This window comes from Nycticebus coucang, chromosome 1, assembly GCF_027406575.1.
Source record: "Nycticebus coucang isolate mNycCou1 chromosome 1, mNycCou1.pri, whole genome shotgun sequence".
Taxonomy (NCBI): Eukaryota; Metazoa; Chordata; class Mammalia; order Primates; family Lorisidae; genus Nycticebus; species Nycticebus coucang.
In genome coordinates, this window is record NC_069780.1 from 79870131 (window position 1) to 79887175 (window position 17045).

General features: G+C 39.7%; 1 protein-coding gene across 1 annotated transcript in view; it reads left to right on the forward strand.

Annotated features, from left to right (window-relative positions):
• Window positions 1–11816, forward strand: part of MND1 (meiotic nuclear divisions 1) — a 94455-nt gene extending 82639 nt beyond the window's left edge. Inside the window, exons 7-8 of the mRNA XM_053595559.1 lie at window positions 5097–5141; window positions 11573–11816. Of these exons, the coding sequence (XP_053451534.1) occupies window positions 5097–5141; window positions 11573–11679 (152 nt within the window). The 3' untranslated portion in view covers window positions 11680–11816. The remainder of the gene's footprint in view (window positions 1–5096; window positions 5142–11572) is intronic.
• The last annotated feature ends 5229 nt before the right edge of the window (window positions 11817–17045 follow it).

A 17045-nucleotide genomic window follows, 5' to 3' on the forward strand; every position in this document is an offset into this window, starting at 1 on the left:
ACTATACCTATATGTTAGAGGTCTGCACCTTCCATTTTTTTTTAAATGGAGACCATCAGTATACAAGGAAAAAGGAACCTCTTTCCTTTTGGGGGGCATAAGATTGTACTGAATAGGCTCGGCACCTGTAGCTCAGCGGCTAGGGCGCTAACCACATACACTGGGGCTGGCGGGTTCAAACCCACCCTGGGTCTGCCAAACAAAAATGACAAGGACAACAAAAAGATAGCCGGGCATTGTGGTGGGCACCTGTAGTCCTAGCTACTCAGGAGCCTGAGGCAAGAGAATTGCTTAAGCCCAAGAGTTTAAGATTGCTGTGAGATTTAATGGCACGGCACTCTACTGAGGGCAACATAGTGAGACTCTGTCTCAAAAAAATAATGATAATAAGATTGTATTGAATAGATATACCATATGTTATGTGATCTGCTGATGAATGTTTTATAGTGATAACATTGCAATTATAGTGATAACCTTGAACCCAGTATTATTATACATATCTATGCAGGGTATAGCTTATAAGATAAAGCCCTAAAAGTATAATTTGAACTATAGATTAATACACACTTTGTTAGGTGTTTTGTTTCAGAAGGCTTGTTGGGCAGCTTCACTAATAATGCCATTTCTGAAGACATAGAATGTTCAGACTTAACAAACTGGAAGAATTAGAGCATTCCTTTTCAGACAGTGGTAACACTGATTCTTTTCTATATGTGATAAAATAAAGTGATTCGGCATCTCTTTGAAAACATAGATCTCTGATACATGGAGATAGGTTTTATCCTTGTCAAAGTTGTTCTTGTGTGTGAGACAGATTAGAATCAAATTATGGTTTGACTTTTCCCCAGCATTGTGATCATGGGCAAGCGACTTACTCTTTCTGAAACTCTTGCATTATCAGTAAGATGTGGACATAATACCTACCTCATAGGGTTTTTTTTTTTTTTTTTTTTTTTTTTTTTTGGCCGGGGCTGGGTTTGAACCCGCCACCTCCGGCATATGGGACCGGCGCCCTACCCGCTGAGCCACAGGCGCCGCCCCCTCATAGGGTTTTTATAGAAGTAATTGAGATGATGTATGTGATGTGTTATCCAATACTTACAAATTATCCAATAAATAGTAGACATTGGCTAAAAAAAAAAAAAATGTCATTTTTATTTCTGTATGCTAAAAGTAAATAATCTGAAAGCAAACTTTTTCCAAAGTAGCATCAAATGAATAAAATACCTAGGAATAAAAGTGATCAAAGACTTGTACTGGGGCGGCGCCTGTGGCTCAGTGAGTAGGGCTCCAGCCCCATATACCAAGGGTGGTGGATTTGAACCCAGCCCTAGCCAAACCGCAACAAAACAATAGCCGGGCATTGTAGTGGGCACCTGTAGTCCCAGCTGTTCGGGAGGCTGAGGCAAGAGAATCACCTATGCCCAAGAGCTGGAGGTTGCTGTGAGCTGTGATGCCACGGTATTTTACCAAGGTTGACAAAGTGAGGCTCTGTCTCTTAAAAAAAAAAAGACCTGTACTGAAAGCCATGAAATGTTATGAAAAGAAAGTAAAGACTTACATAAACAGAAAGACATCTCATATTCATGGATTGAAAGAGTGCCGTGGCATCACAGTTCACAGCAACCTCCACCTCTTGGGCATAGGCGATTCTCTTGCCCCAGCCTCCCAAGTAGCTGGGACTACAGGCACCCACCACAAAGCCCGGCTATTTTTTTGTTGCAGTTTGGCTGGGGCTGGGTTTGTACCCACCACCCTCAGTATATGGGGCCGGCGCCCTACTCACTGAGCCACAGGTGCTGCCCGAAAGACTCAATATTATTAAGATGGAAATACTCCCTAAACTGATTTATAGATTCAATGCAAAACTTACTAAAGTTCCAACTGCTTTTTGCAGAAATTGATAAGCTGATCCTAAAATTTGTATGGAAACGCAAGAGGCCCAGAATATCCAAAAGAAACTTGAAAAAGGAGAACAAAGTTGATAGACTCAAATTTCCCAATGTCAGAACTTAGTACAAAGCTATAGTCATCAAGATAGTATGGTCCTTATAGACTGGGCACCATGGCTCATGCCTATAATCCTAGCACTGTAGGAGGTGGAGGTGGGTGGATTGCCTGAGCTCATGAGTTCAAGACCAGCCTGAGCCAGAGGCAGTCCCCATCTCTAAAAATAGCTGGGCGTTGTGTCAGGTGCCCGTAGTCCCGGAGGCTGAGGCAAGGGGATCACTCATTGGAGCCCAAGAGTTTGAGGTTGCTGTGGGTTATGATGCCATAGTACTCTATGGAGGGCAACAAAGTGAGACTCTGCCTCAAAAAAAAAAAAAAAAAAAGGTGGTATGATCCTTGTGTAAGGGTAGACGTAGACTAATGAGTAGAATTGAGAATCCAGAAATAAATCCAGTTGATTTTCAGTAAGGCTGCCAATACTGTCAATCAGGAAAGAAATAGTGTTTTCAGCTAATGGTGTTGGACACAGCTTAATTTTCACATGCAAATGAATTCATCTGAATCCCTCCACTTTATTCCATAAGCAAAAATTAACTAAAATAAAAGCCTAAATGTAAGAGATAAAACTATAAAACTCTTAGAAGAAAGCATAGGCGTGTATTTCTTTGTCTTTGGATTAGGCATCAGTGTCCTGGATATGACACCAAAAGCATAAATAACCAAAGAAGTAAATAAATTTAACTTTATCAAAATTAAAAGCTTTTGTATGCTATCAAGAAAGTGAAAGGAAAATTAACAGAATAAGAGAAAATATTTATAAATCTTATGTTTGATAAGTGTCTAATATCCAAAATGTATAAATAGCTCTTATAATTCAACAATAAAAAGACGACCCTTTTAAAAATGGCTTGAGTAACCAGCCTGAGTTTAACCATTGGATTCACTGCAGCATCCTACCCTGAAGGCACGAGGAGATGAACATGCAAGCCGCAGAGCTGGCCTCGATTCCTGAGGGCACAGTCTGGCTCTGCCAGAAGAGGCTACCCTGCTCAAAAAGATGGGAATAGGATGGAAGGAAGAGTTAGGGGGCCAAGGAGATTTGCGGGAGTCTGGTTTTCCGGGTGAATGAGAAGGAAGGGGTTGGTCAAGGGTTTGGTGCTACAGTCAGAAGATTTGCAAATGCTAACACTTTCCTGTGTGGGGCACATCACCATTTGTCAGTTATTGTGAATATGTGTATTTTAAGCAATAAGATTCAGCTGGTCAGACTTTTCTGGGCATTCCCAGTGATGCATTTCCTGTGCTGTGATTGTTCTGAAGACAGAGTGGCTATAACCACTATGAGAAACCCAAATAAAAATTGATCCAAAAAAAAAAAATGGCTTGAATAAACATCTTTCCAAGGAAAATGGACAAAATTGTCAATAAATAAGCACATGAAAAGATGGTCAACATCACTAGTCCTTAGGGAAATACAAATCAATATCACAATGAAATGCCACTTCACAAACATTAGAATGGTTATAACTCTTTAAAAAGTGAAATAAGTGTTGATGGGGATGTATGGAGTAATTGGAGTTCTTGGATTGCTAATGGGATTGTAAAATGGTACAGCCACCTTAACAATTTATCTCTTTTCCAAAATATTATACATAGAGTAACCACATGAGCCAACAGCTCCACTCCTAGATATATACCAAAGAGAACTGAAGATGTGTTCACACAAAAATTATTAAAATACAACCCACAGTCCATCAACTGATACTTTTTAGTACCAAAAAAAAAAAAAAAATGAGGTATTGATACATAGATGAAGCTAAAAAACACTATACCAGGTGAAAGAAGCCAGACCCAGAGACCACATATATGTTTCATTCATATAAAATGTTTGCAGAAGGGAAATCCATGGAGACAGAAAGTAGATTCATAGTTGCCAGGAGCTGGAGGGAGGAGGAATGTGAAATGACTGCTAGTGGGTTTCCTTTCAGATGAGGAATAAATGTTCTTGAATTAGGGAGTGGTGATGTTTGTACAATTTGGGAATGCAATACTAAATGCTGAATTACATACTTTAATGTGGTGCATTCTGTGGCATATAAATTATCTTTCAGTTTTTTTATTTTTTTATTATTATTATTATTTTTTTTTTTTTTTTTTTTTTGTAGAGACAGAGTCTCACCCCATGGCCCTCGGTGGAGTGCCATGGCATCACACAGCTCACAGCAACCTCCAACTCCTGGGCTCAAGCAATTCTCCTGCCTCAGCCTCCCGAGTAGCTGGGACCACAGGTGCCCGCCACAACGCCCAGCCATTTTTTGGTTGCAGTTCAGCCGGGGCTGGGTTTGAACCCACCACCCTCGGTATATGGGGCTGGCGCCTTACCAACTGAGCCACAGGCGCCGCCCCAATTATCTTTCAGTTTTTAAAAAGACCATCGTTATAAGTCTTATGTATGCCCAGTCAACCATGGCTTGGTTATGTGCTGTATAGATTAACTTGAAAGATATAATACACATATAAATACATGTAATAGCCTTATGTGTCACACCTGTAATACCAGCACTCTGGGGGACAGAGGCAGGAGGATCACTTGAGCCCAGGAGTTTGAGGCTGCAGTGAGCTGTGATCATGCTCCTGCACTCCAACCTGAGCAACATAGTGAGACCCTGTCCCTTAATTAATTAATTAAAAAATAAAATGAAATATTTCTTTTCTTACCACTAAAATTTTTTGAGGTCAGAATTATTATAGTCTAATAATAAATACAGTAAAATTCTTACCACTAAATTTAAATTGTTTTATTGTATTTTGCTCTGGTTTAAGTTGAGAAACATCTCATTCATTTAAACTTCTATGTTATCTTTGAAGAAGCAAGTACAATGATGATGAACATTTAGAAAAGGGAAATTGTTTCACATTGATTTTCTATTAATGACTAAAGTAACCACACCTGTCTGGAATTTCCTTGGGAATTTAAGCAGGTCATGTCATTGTCTGAACTTTTTTCATATCCATCTTATATATGTAAATATTATAAAAATTTTTTCTCATATGAGACATACCTTCAGATATGGGGTAAAGATACCTTTGCATATATAAATACATAATTTATAAATGTATAACTTTAAATATATAATTTTTTTCAGGTCAAGCAAATAAAGTGGCCAAGGAAGCTGCTAACAGATGGACTGGTATGTATTATAATGACCCTGGTAAACTATAGCTAAAATTCTGCACTTAACAGTGATATAAAATTCAAATCAAATGCCTTTGTGCTATCCTTATTTTTAAAAAGGACATTTCTGAAAATGAATGCATACTCAAGTTTTTATATATTAAATCATTTCAATTACTTCAGGTAAGATTTTTTTATAATCTTATGAATGAATCATTTTGTAAAGTATGAAATATTTTTATAAAACCAATGATTGCTTCTAGTTTAACTACTGTGCAACTTTTCCCAAGGTAAGTCACTTGGGCTAATATGTGACTAATGTTAAGATTATCCCTAATTTAGAAGATGAAGCTATTGCTAACACTCTCAGGAGTCCAGGGCCAGAACAGGAATTACAATCCAGAGCCTAAACTCTCACCCACTACATGATGATGTCTTCTCTACAAGCTACTTTCATGTAAATCCCTCAGAAATCCACTTGTCAAAGGATATACCTTCTGGTCAATACTAGAGATATTCCAAAGAAATGGGAATTAATAAGACATTATCTGTGTGTCTTAGGGTGTAGGGGAAAGTTAATAAGCAGTGATTGCTGTGAATTATATACAAGTGTAAATAATGTTTTTAAAACCTGTTTAAAAATTACACTAATGTTTTTCCACTACTTAATTACGAAACAATGGTGATTGAATTTTTCTACCCTGATAAGAACCTATAATACCTTCATATGTATTTACTCACCCTCATTAGCTTCCTTTTTAAGTCTCTGTCAATTCAATCTTATCCATAGTCAACTGGAATCAAATGGAGTCACTTTTGACTAGTGACTACATTTAGTCAAAGATGATTAGTCACTAGGAGAGTAGAGATTTGAGCCAGGTTTTCCTGGCTCCCTCTCCAGGCCTCTGTATTTCACAAAAAGTTTAATCATTTGAATGAATCATTTTTTCCTAGTCTTTTTTAGAATTAAGTAGATTGGTAAAATCAACATTGGCCTTTAGTTTTTGTAAGATTGCAACCTTATTTATTACAAAATTATTTCCTAAACAATGTGTTAGTAATAAGAACAGAAAAGGATAAAAGCAGCAAACTAACATTAAAGAAAATAATGAAATGTGTGCCCCAAAATATAAATAAGTAATAAATACAGTGATATTGCGTGGGTTTAAGAAATATTAAATTGAGTCCTTCAACAAAAGCAAGTAGATTTTTAGGTTTAAAATAAGAGAAAATCCCTAGGCAATTTTCCCCCAGTAGCCTGAGCAACAGAGTAAGACCTTGTTTCAAAAAAAGAAAAAATATATATTTTTTTAAATTATGTTTTATTTTTTATTTTTTTGAGAAAGAGTCTCATTTTGTCACCCTTGATAGAATGCCATGGCATCATAGCTCACGGCAACCTCAAACTCTTGGACTCAAGCGATTCTCTTGCCTCACCCTCCAGAGTAGCTGGGACTACAGGTACCTACCACACAATGGCTGGGTAATAAAAAAGAAGTAGCAAGAATTGAGAATTGTGTAACATTAAATATACTTTAATGTGATTAATAAATTATATTGTGGTGGGCGCCTGTAATCCCAGCTACTTGGGAGGCTGAGGCAAGAGAATCACCTAAGCCCAGGAGTTTGAGGTTGCTGTGAGCTGTGACACTACAGCACTCTACTGAGGGCAATATAATGAGATTCTGTCTAAATAAATCAATCAATCATATAAACCTTGCTTAATGATTAAGACAGTGACATTTTTGTAAGTATGTGTGAGAGGCATCTAAATAAGTGAGGGAAAGTAGATGTTGTGAGGTGCTCATATAGACTGATTGCAGATGGGAAAGCCCATTCTATTCCTATGTGGATCCTAGGTCTGCCACCATATAAATTAACAGGAATTCTACCTGTCTTAAAGTTGTTTTTCTATAATATTAAAAAACATTATCTTTATCTATTTTTAAAAATTTCTACATAATGAAATTACTTGGTAGAGAATGAATTGTCAAGCTTGTGGATATCATTCTCTTGAAGGCAGACATCCAGTGGACCAAGGAAATGTTTAATCAAAGTCTTCTTTGATGGTCTATTATAAGTCTTCTTGCTGTGGAGAGGCTTTTGTTTCATTTCTTGTTTTTAATCTTTTAAATGTTTATGATAAAATGGTTCTTTGTTCTTATATAAATGAGGAAATACATTCCACAGAGGCTATTCAGTAGCCTTACCCTGGTGCCTCATTCTTTTCTTTCCTGACCTGGGTTTAAGTCTGTTCCTTGCAAGTTTCCTGCCAGTGTCACATTTATTCTGTTGTTTTCTTTTCTTTTCTTTTCTCTTCTTTTTTTTTTTTTTGAGACAGAGTCTTACTATGTTGCCCTCAGTAGAGTGCTGTGGCATCACAGCTCACAGCAACCTCTAACTCTTGGGCTTAAGTGATTCTCTTGCCTCAGCCTCCCAAGTAGCCGGGACTACAGGCACCTACCACAATGCTTAACTATTTTTTTTGTTGTAATTGTCCTTGTTGTTTAGCAGGCCCAGGCCGGGTTCTAACCCACCAGCCCTGGTGTTTGTGGCCATCACTCTAACCACTGAGCTATGGGCGCAGAGCTTATTCTGTCGTTTTCTAGGAACTTTCTGTATTCAAGGAGCCTATCCTGGAAGCTATATGCAAAGTACTTGCTTTTTCTAACACGCATATCACTTTAGAGTTGTTTAGTAATGAATTAATGATTTTTTTTCTTTCTAACATCAGCCTAAAGACTTAGGCTCTTTATCTTCTAGAATACATATAACACACTTAATACCTGTGTTAGATAGCATTGGATCCTCTATAAATATTTAGCTGTGATTGGCAAAAATGGACTGGTTATAGCCAGGTGTGGTGGCTCATACCTGTAATGCTAGTACTTTGGGAGGCTGAGACAGGAGGATCACTTGAGGTGAGGAGTTCAAGAGTAGCCTGAGGAATAAGGCAAGAACACTTTTCTACAGAAAATAGAAAAATAAACTGGGGGCATAGTGGTACACACCTGTAGTTCCAGCTACTCAAGAGGGTAAGGTAGGAGGATCACTTGAGCTCAGGAGTTTGAGGTTGCAGTGAGCAATGTCATTATGCCCAGGAAACAGAGTGAGACCTTGTTTCCCCAGAAAAAAAAATGAACTAGTTGTGCGGACACTGATAAAACTAAACAAATTATCCTGAAGTACCTCATGCTTATTATTTAAATATTCTCTCTTAGGTTGATAAAAAAAGTAAACATTCGGGCGGCGCCTGTGGCTCAGTGAGTAGGGCGCCGGCCCCATATGCCGAGGGTGGCGGGTTCGGACCCAGCCCCAGCAAAACTGCAACAGAAAAATAGCCGGGCGTTGTGGCGGGCGCCTGTAGTCCCAGCTACTCGGGAGGCTGAGGCAGGAGAATCGCCTAAGCCCAGGAGTTGGAGGTTGCTGTGAGCTGTGTGATGCCATGGCACTCTACCAAGGGCGGTACAGTTGAGACTCTGTCTCTACAAAAAAAAAAGTAAACATTCATTTTTGATTGTTACAAGGAGTAAAGATCATTTCAATATCTGTTGACATTCCATAACAGTTTATTGAAAGAAATGGAGGATGTGTTGTTAACACTGTTCTATTCGATGCTGTGGTACTTACCTTGGAAATAATCTTCATTGTAGAAATTTAGGTATCATTATTTGACACTTGAAATTAAACTTCTATAAAAGCAACGTTTTAAAAAGTGATCAGGCTGGGTGCCTGTAGCTCAGCAGGTAGGGCACTGGCCACATACACCCAGGGCTGGCAGCTTAGAACCCAGCCCAGAGCCTGCCAAACAACTACAAAAAAGAAAAAAAAATAGCCGGGCATTGTGGTGGGCGCCTGTAGTCCCAGCTACTTGGGCAGCTGAGGCAAGAGAATCGCCTAAGCCCAGGAGTTGGAGGTTGCTGTGTGCTGTGACGCCATGGCACTCTACTGAGGGCAACATAGTAAGACTCTGTCTCTAAATAAATAAATAAAATAAAAAGTGATCAAACTCTGTGGATGAATTTTCTGTGGATACCAGAACAGAATACTATAGACAGGGTGTCTTACACAACAGAAATTTATTTTCTCCCCATTCAGGATGCTCAGAGTTCAAGATCAAGGTGTTTGTAGATTTGCTTTTTCTGAAGCCTTGTCTCTCCTTGGCTTGCAGATGTCTGCCTTTTCCTTATGTCCCCTCACAGCCTTTCCTCTGTGTCTCTCAGTGTGCCAATTTTATTTTCTCATAAAAACACCAATCATACTGAATCATCATGCCTACCCTAAAGGCATCATTTTAACTTGATCACCTCTTTAAAGATCTTGTCTTGAATATGGTCACATTGTGAGGTAGTGGGAGGTAAGACTTCAACAGAAGAATCTAGGAGGTGTCATCATGCAGCCTATAACTCCAGAAGAACTTATTTTAACCTTTTCCTTCTTCATTATCACTGCTAATACAGTGCTTAACATTTTACAGAATACTCTGACAAACCAGAAAACCTTATACCATTATTTTTCTGTGCTTACAAAACATTTCATTATAAAGGTTATATATATGTGTGTATGTATATGTGTGTATGTTAAAGAAATACCCATGTATGTAACATTAAGGAAGAAAGACAAACTCTGCAATTGCAAGTCCCCCAAATGCAGCCACTGGTGGTGTCCTGCATCAGCCAGTATCACTGGCTACGCATAGACACCCTTCCTGATGAGCAAACGTTCAAATTGCTTTTATTGGTTAGGCTCCTGTGGCACCGTGGTTATGGTGCCGGCCACATACACCAAGGCTGTTCAAACATGGCCTGGGCCAGCTAAACAATGACAACGGCAACAAAAAAATAGCCGGTTGTTGTGGCGGGCACCTGTGGTCCCAGCTACTTGGGAGACTGAGGCAAGAGAATCTCTTGAGCCCAAGAGTTTGAGGTTGCTGTGAGCTGTGACGCCATGTCACTCCACCGAGGGCAACATAGGCTCTGTCTCAAAAAAAAAAAAAAAAAAAAATTGCTTTTATTTTTTTTTCTAGTATTGCACTGGTATGAAGATCCTTGACCAAAAATCCGTGAAGAATTTATTTCCTTGGGATAAATTCCCTTAAGTAGATACAACACTTTATCAGTAGTTAAATGCATTTTAAATTCCCCCTAGGGGATGCCGAGGACACTTCTATTCTTATCTTAGTCTTAAGAGAGGAGAAACCTTTCCTTCTCCCACCCCATCTCCCTCACACCAAGCCTGATTGTCAGGAAGCCATTCCTGTCTGTGGGAAAGGAAGAAGGGTCTGGAGAGAATGTGTTCCCTTTGGGAACAGAAGCAACTCCAGTTCTTGAGGAAAAAGTCCTGTCCTCTGCTGTGTAAATGCAGAAAAGATACCATTAACATGTCCCTGTCTTTATATTATTCCTAAGTCAGGTGGTTTGTTTGGGGGTTTTTTTGCAGTTTTTGGCTGGGGCCGGGTTTGAACCTGCCACCTCTGTTATATGGGGCTGGCGCCCTACTCCTTTAAGCCGTAGGCGCCGCCCAATCAGGTGTTCTTTAGCAGCCATCAACTTACTGAATTTTTTTTTTTTTAGAGACAGAGTCTCACTTTGTCACCCTCTGTACAGTGCTGTATCATCACAGCTCATAGCAACTTCCAGCTCTTGGATTTAGGCGAATTCTTGCCTCAGCCTCCTGAGTAGCTGGGACTACAGGCGCCCATCACAATGCCCGGCTATTTTTTTTTTTTGTGGTTTTTGGCCAGGGCTGGGTTTGAACCCGCCACCTCCGGCATATGGGACCGGTGCCCTACTCCTTGAGCCACAGGCGTCGCCCTGCCCGGCTATTTTTTTATTGCAGTTTGGCCGGGGTCTGGGTGGATTCGAACCTACCACCCTCGGTATATGGGGCTGGAACCCTACTCACTGAGACACAGGTGCCACCCAACTTACTGAATTTGTAAATGTCAGGTCTGTTAACTTGTTCAAAATGGTTTTTAAATATCTTTTTTTTATAATTAGTTGCCATTACAATTAAAAATATAGAAAACTATTTTATCCTCTGAAAGTTAATTAAAGAAAGTAATAGAACAAGGAAGATGATCATACTTGAAATGGGGGTTTTTTGTGTTTTTTTCTTTTTCTTTTTTTTTTGAGACAGAGTCTCACTGTGTTGCCCTTGATAGAGTGCCATGGCGTCACACCTCACAGCAACCTCAAACTCTTGGGCTTAAGCAATTCTCTTGCCGCAGCCTCCCAAGTAGCTGGGACTACGGGCACCCACCACAATGCCTGGCTTTTTTTTTTTGGTGTAGTTGTCGTTTGGCAGGCCTGGGCTGGGTTCAAACCCACCAGCTCTGGTGTATATGGCTGGCGCCCTAGACGCTGAGTTACAGGCACTGAGCCATACTTCAAATGTTTTATGATTGTGTTTTTAATTCTCAAAAGTATTTCTCTATTTTCTTTATAGATAACATATTTGCAATAAAATCTTGGGCCAAAAGAAAATTTGGACTTGAAGAAAATAAAATTGATAAAAATTTTGGAATTCCAGAAGACTTTGACTACATAGACTAAAATATTTGATGGTTGTGAAGGATGGATCAGTGAGCTTGTGAATATTTAAATTTATAAATATTCAACTAAATGTACTGACTTGTCATTTACCTATAACTGTTTACTATTTTATTGATTTTAAATAAAGTATAAAATGCTGATATTCTTCACCCTTTTTGGTGGATCAAAAGCAGGATGTTAGCAGTGTTCCCACAGGATAGTAAAGCACTCCACCTGCCTCAGTCAAGTCAGGCTTACAAGTGTTACTACATGTTAAAAAAAGATCAAAACCATGATAGAATAACATATTTTAGCTTCATTTAAATATTAAATGCTAAGGGTGTATTTGAAGGCTCTATTATGTGTGCATAGGCTCGTGCACACTAATAACCTTTAAAACCCTAATGGCTGCTTTACTATTTCCAGTAGTGATTGATACTTGGCATATTGCATCATCCTTGCAAATTTCCCACCAGAAAAAAAAATACAGAAAGTTGGTGTTCCCCAAATTTAGAGTTCAGTAGTAATTCCTCAGACATGAAAGCTACTTTTTTTTGAGTTTTTGATACTTTTCTACTGTAAAGAACAAGCACATGGCCTTTTGTCCTGTTTCATGCACTTGTTATGATAAACAGTCATGTGTCACTTATCAATGGGCATTTGTTCTAAGAAATGCATCATTAAGCAATTTCGTCATTGTGCAAACATCAGAGTGTACTTGCACAAAACTAGATGGTACAGCCTCTTTTTCCTAGGCTCCACCCAGTACACCATAGCACTGTACTGAATGCTGTAGGCCCCTGGAACACAAAGGTAAGTGTCTATATATCTAAACACACAAAAGGTACAGTAAAAATACAGTATGACACATAAAAAACAGAACACCTGTATAGAACATTCACCATGAATGGAACTAGCAGGACTACAGGTTGCTCTGGGCGAGTCAGTGAGTAGTGAGTGAATGGGAAGGCCTAGGACATTACACTACCATAGACTTTACAAACACTGTATACTTAGGCTACACTAAGTATAGTGTATTTTAAAATTTTTTCTTCAATAATAAATTAATCTTAGCTTACTGTAACTTAAATTTTTTAACTTCTTGACTCCTATCTTTAATAACCATACTTTGTTTAAAATACAAACACATGTACAATTCTATACAAATGTTTTCTTTATCCTTAGTCTGTAAGCTTTTTTCTGTTTGTTTTTTTTTTTTATTCTTTTTTTTTTTTTGGCCGGGGCCGGGTTTGGACCCACCACCTCCGGTTTATGGGACCAGCACCCTACTCCTTGAGCCACAGGCGCCACCCGCTTTTTTCTGTTTTTGTTTTTTGTTTTTTTTTTGCAGTTTTTGACCAAGGCCATGTTTGAACCCACCTCCTCCAGTATATGGGGCTGACACCCTACTCCTTTGAGCCACAGGTGCTGCCTGGCTTTTTTCTATTTTAAATTATTTTTATTTCTTGGTAATTTTTAAACTTTTTTGTTAAAAACTAAAACACATCAGCCTAGGCCTACACAGGGTCAAGATCATCAACATCACTGGCTTCCACCTCTACATCTTGTCCCACTGGAAGGTCTTCAGGGGTAGTAACACACACACACAGCTGTCATCTCCTTCTGGAATACATCTTGAAGGACCTGCCTAAGGCTGTCTTACAGTTGACTTTTTTTAGTAAGTAGAAGGAGTACCCTATAAAATAATGATAAAAATTATGAAAATAGTAAATACATAAACCAGGAACATAATCACTAATTATTCTGTTAAGTTGACCACTCCAGGGACTATGACAAACTGGTAAACATAAGGAACTAGGCTTGCTATACTGATATGTACATGTGGTGCATGTCTGGTCTATGAGAGTTAGGTCAGCTTAAGGAGGTGAGCAGTTATGTGTGGCACATAATACTAGAATATGGCATAACCTCCATGCTTTCATATGTCTGGCAATGCAGTAAGTTCACATCAGCATTGGCACAAACAGGTTACTTGGGATTCAAGATTACCCTGGCTACAGCTTGGCGCCCATAGTACAGTGGTTATGGTGCCAGCCACGTACACCGAGGATGGCAGGGGCCCGGGCCAGCTAAACAACAATGACAACTGTAATAAGAACAACAACAACAACAACAAAAGATTGCCATGGCTATGATGTCACCAGGGGATAGAAATTTTTGACTTACATTATAATCTTTCAGAACCACTGTCATATTAATATTTCCAATCTGTTGATCAAAATGTTAAAACAAGGCCAGACATGGTGGCTCACACCTGTAATCCTAGAACTCTGGGAGGCCGAGACGGGTCGATTGCCTGACCTCACAGGTTCCAGCCTGAGCTAGAGCAAGACCTCATCTCTCAAAATAGCCAGGCATTGTGGCGGGCACCTGTAATCCCAGCTACTTGGGAGGCTGAGGCAAGAGAATCGCTTAAGCCAGCAGTTCTCAACCTGTGGGTCGCAACCCACAGGAACTGTATTAAAGGGCCGTGGCATTAGGCAGGTTGAGAATCACTGGCGTAAGCCCAAGAGTTGGAAGTTGCTGTGAGCTGTGACACCATAACAGTGTACCGAGGGTGACAAAGTGAGACTCTGTCTCAAAAAAAATTTTTTTAATGTTTAAAAAGCTTACAGAACAAGAGTATAAAAAAGAAAATACTTATGTACAATTGTATGTGCATTATGTGGCACATAACTATAGTTGTGCTTCTATAGCATGTCACCAACTACATAGAATTCAGGGATTATTTTTCAACTATCTTAAAAAAGGAGATTAAAAATAGCATATCCCAGGTATATATCTTTTTCCAGTTCAGCTTGGGCACTTAAGAGTATTTACAGGCACTCCAAAACAAATTTAAAGAAAAAAATCAAAACTAATGTTTGTGATACCCTTTATACACACACTTTAACGTTTTTTACACTATCCAATTTTGATATTCATTTAAGTAATTTCTGTGAAATACACCACATGTGTGGAATGACCCAGATGGCATCCAAACTGTTTGTTAGTGAATTTGCCCTTTGTATCCCATGAGGTTGCTCTGGACTCAATCACTTCCTGGAGATGGGTGGGAGCAAATTGGTCAATCTTTGTTTTCCAGACTAGTTCATGTTGCCTTAGGGTACCAGCTCTTCTAACAGAGAAAGTATTTGATGTAAAAGACAAAGAACAAAAAATAAAAAATAACTCATCACGAGCTTTTTCCCTAAAATACTATTTGTGGGAATCACAAAATTTCTCAAACTCACTTTGCCATTTATTAGAAAAAATACTACTTTGTTTAGAAAGAAGATGTGTATGTTCAAAACAGAAGCTATTTCTAATGATCCTTAAAAGATGCTGTTTAAGGCCAGGCTCGGTGGCTCATTCCTGTAAATCCTAGCACTCTGGGAAGCTGAGATGGGTGGATTGCCTGGGCTCACAGGTTGGAGACCAGCCTGAGCTCTTAAGAGCAAGACCCTTGTCTCTAAAAAGCTGGGTGTTGTGGCGGGTTCCTATAGTCCCAGCTACTTGGGAAGCTGAGGCAAGAGCATCGCTTGAGCCCAAGAAGTTGGTTGCTATGAGCTGTGACAACATGGCACTCTACCGAGGGCAACAAAGTAAAACTCTGTCTGGAAAACAAAAGAGAAAAAGATGCTGTTTAACAAATATTTAGGCAACTTTTTTTTTTTTAATAAACTTACATCTTTCTAGGGCTACACTAGAATGAATGAGATGGGGCCTGCACATGAGCTAAATAGAAGTTGTGGCACCATCCTTTACCATTAATGAGTTGGTAAATATGTAACTGACTGTCGGGAAGGAGGATTGATTTAATAGAATTTGCCTATTTGTGTGGTGTAAATACTCCCAGCATAGCCAATTTCAGGTTACCAATGTGATGACAATGCAGAAAGGGAAAAGATGGGGCGGTGCCTGTGGCTCAGTCGGTAAGGCGCCGGGCCCATATACCAAGGGTGGCGGGTTCAAACCCGGCCCCTGCCAAACTGCAACCAAAAAATAGCCGGGCATTGTGGCGGGCGCCTGTAGTCCCAGCTGCTCGGGAGGCTGAGGCAAGAAAATCGCTTAAGCCCAGGAGTTGGAGGTTGCTGTGAGCTGTGTGAGGCCACGGCATTCTACCGAGGGCCATAGAGTGAGACTCTGTCTCTACAAAAAAAAAAAAAAAGAAAGGGAAAAGATGGTCAGTGGCACACCATCGTGTAGTATTTCACCACACAGATACAGTAGAGGATAATCTCAGGAGCATAGGCAACAGTAAAATGTAAAATAATTAGGGAGCGATGAGTTTTCAGCATTTAGTACCTTTTTTGTTTGTTTGTTTGTTTGTTTGTTTTGCAGTTTTTGGCTGGGGCTGGGTTTGAACCCACCACCTCCGGCATGTGGAGCCGGTGCCCTACCCCTTTGAGCCACAGGCACCGCCCAGTACCTTTGTTTTTAATACATATTTCATCAGAGTTTGTGTAACTTAACCTTTAATGAAGGCTTTGTTCACTACTGGCTCCCTGGTAAACAGTTGACTTGCCTGCTCCTGCACATGCTGTTGTTAATCTTTAAGAGCTGTTTTTGAGGCCTCCAGGCATCATCCTAGCACTTTCAGAGGCCAAGGTGGGTGGATCACCTGAGCTCAGGAGTTCAAGACCGGACTGAGCAAGGGAAAGACCCTGTCTCTACTAAAAATAGAAAAAATTAGGGAGGCTGAGGCAAGAGGATAACTTGAGCCTAGGAGTTTGAGGTTGCTGTGAGCTATGAGTCCATAGCATTCTAACCTGGGGCAACAGAGAAAGAAAAGAAATATACCAGGGGCACTGGTCTAGCCAAACTCTAAGTAATCCTTACTCTGGAATTGTTTTTACTGATCTGGAGATAAAGTACAACTTAATCTCTAGATAGACCTGGAATCAAATTCCAAGTTAACAGGATCAAATTTCATTCAGTAAATCATGCCGTAATCGACAATCCCGAAGCTTACAATGCATCACGAAGCTTAAAAGGCACTTAAGAATTGATACCCAGGGCCCAGTGTGGTGGCTGAAACCTATAATCCCAGCACTCTGGGAGGCTGAGGAGAGTGTATCACTTGGGCTCAGAGTTTGAGACCAGCCTAAGCAAGATGGAGATATGTCTCTGAAAAATAGCATGGTGGCAGGTGCCCGTAGTCCCAGCTACTTGGGAGGCTGAGGCATGACGCTTGCTTGAGCCCAAGAGTTTGAGGTTGCTGTGAGCTATGATGCTAATGCACTCTACTGGAGACAAGAAATAAGACTCTGTCTCAAAAAAAAAAAAAATCCATTTTATCAATCTCCTTCACATGTAATTATTTTTTAAATCTCACAAATGGTATCTGTTCTGTTTTTAAGGGATTTTAAGAGATTTTGTAATCT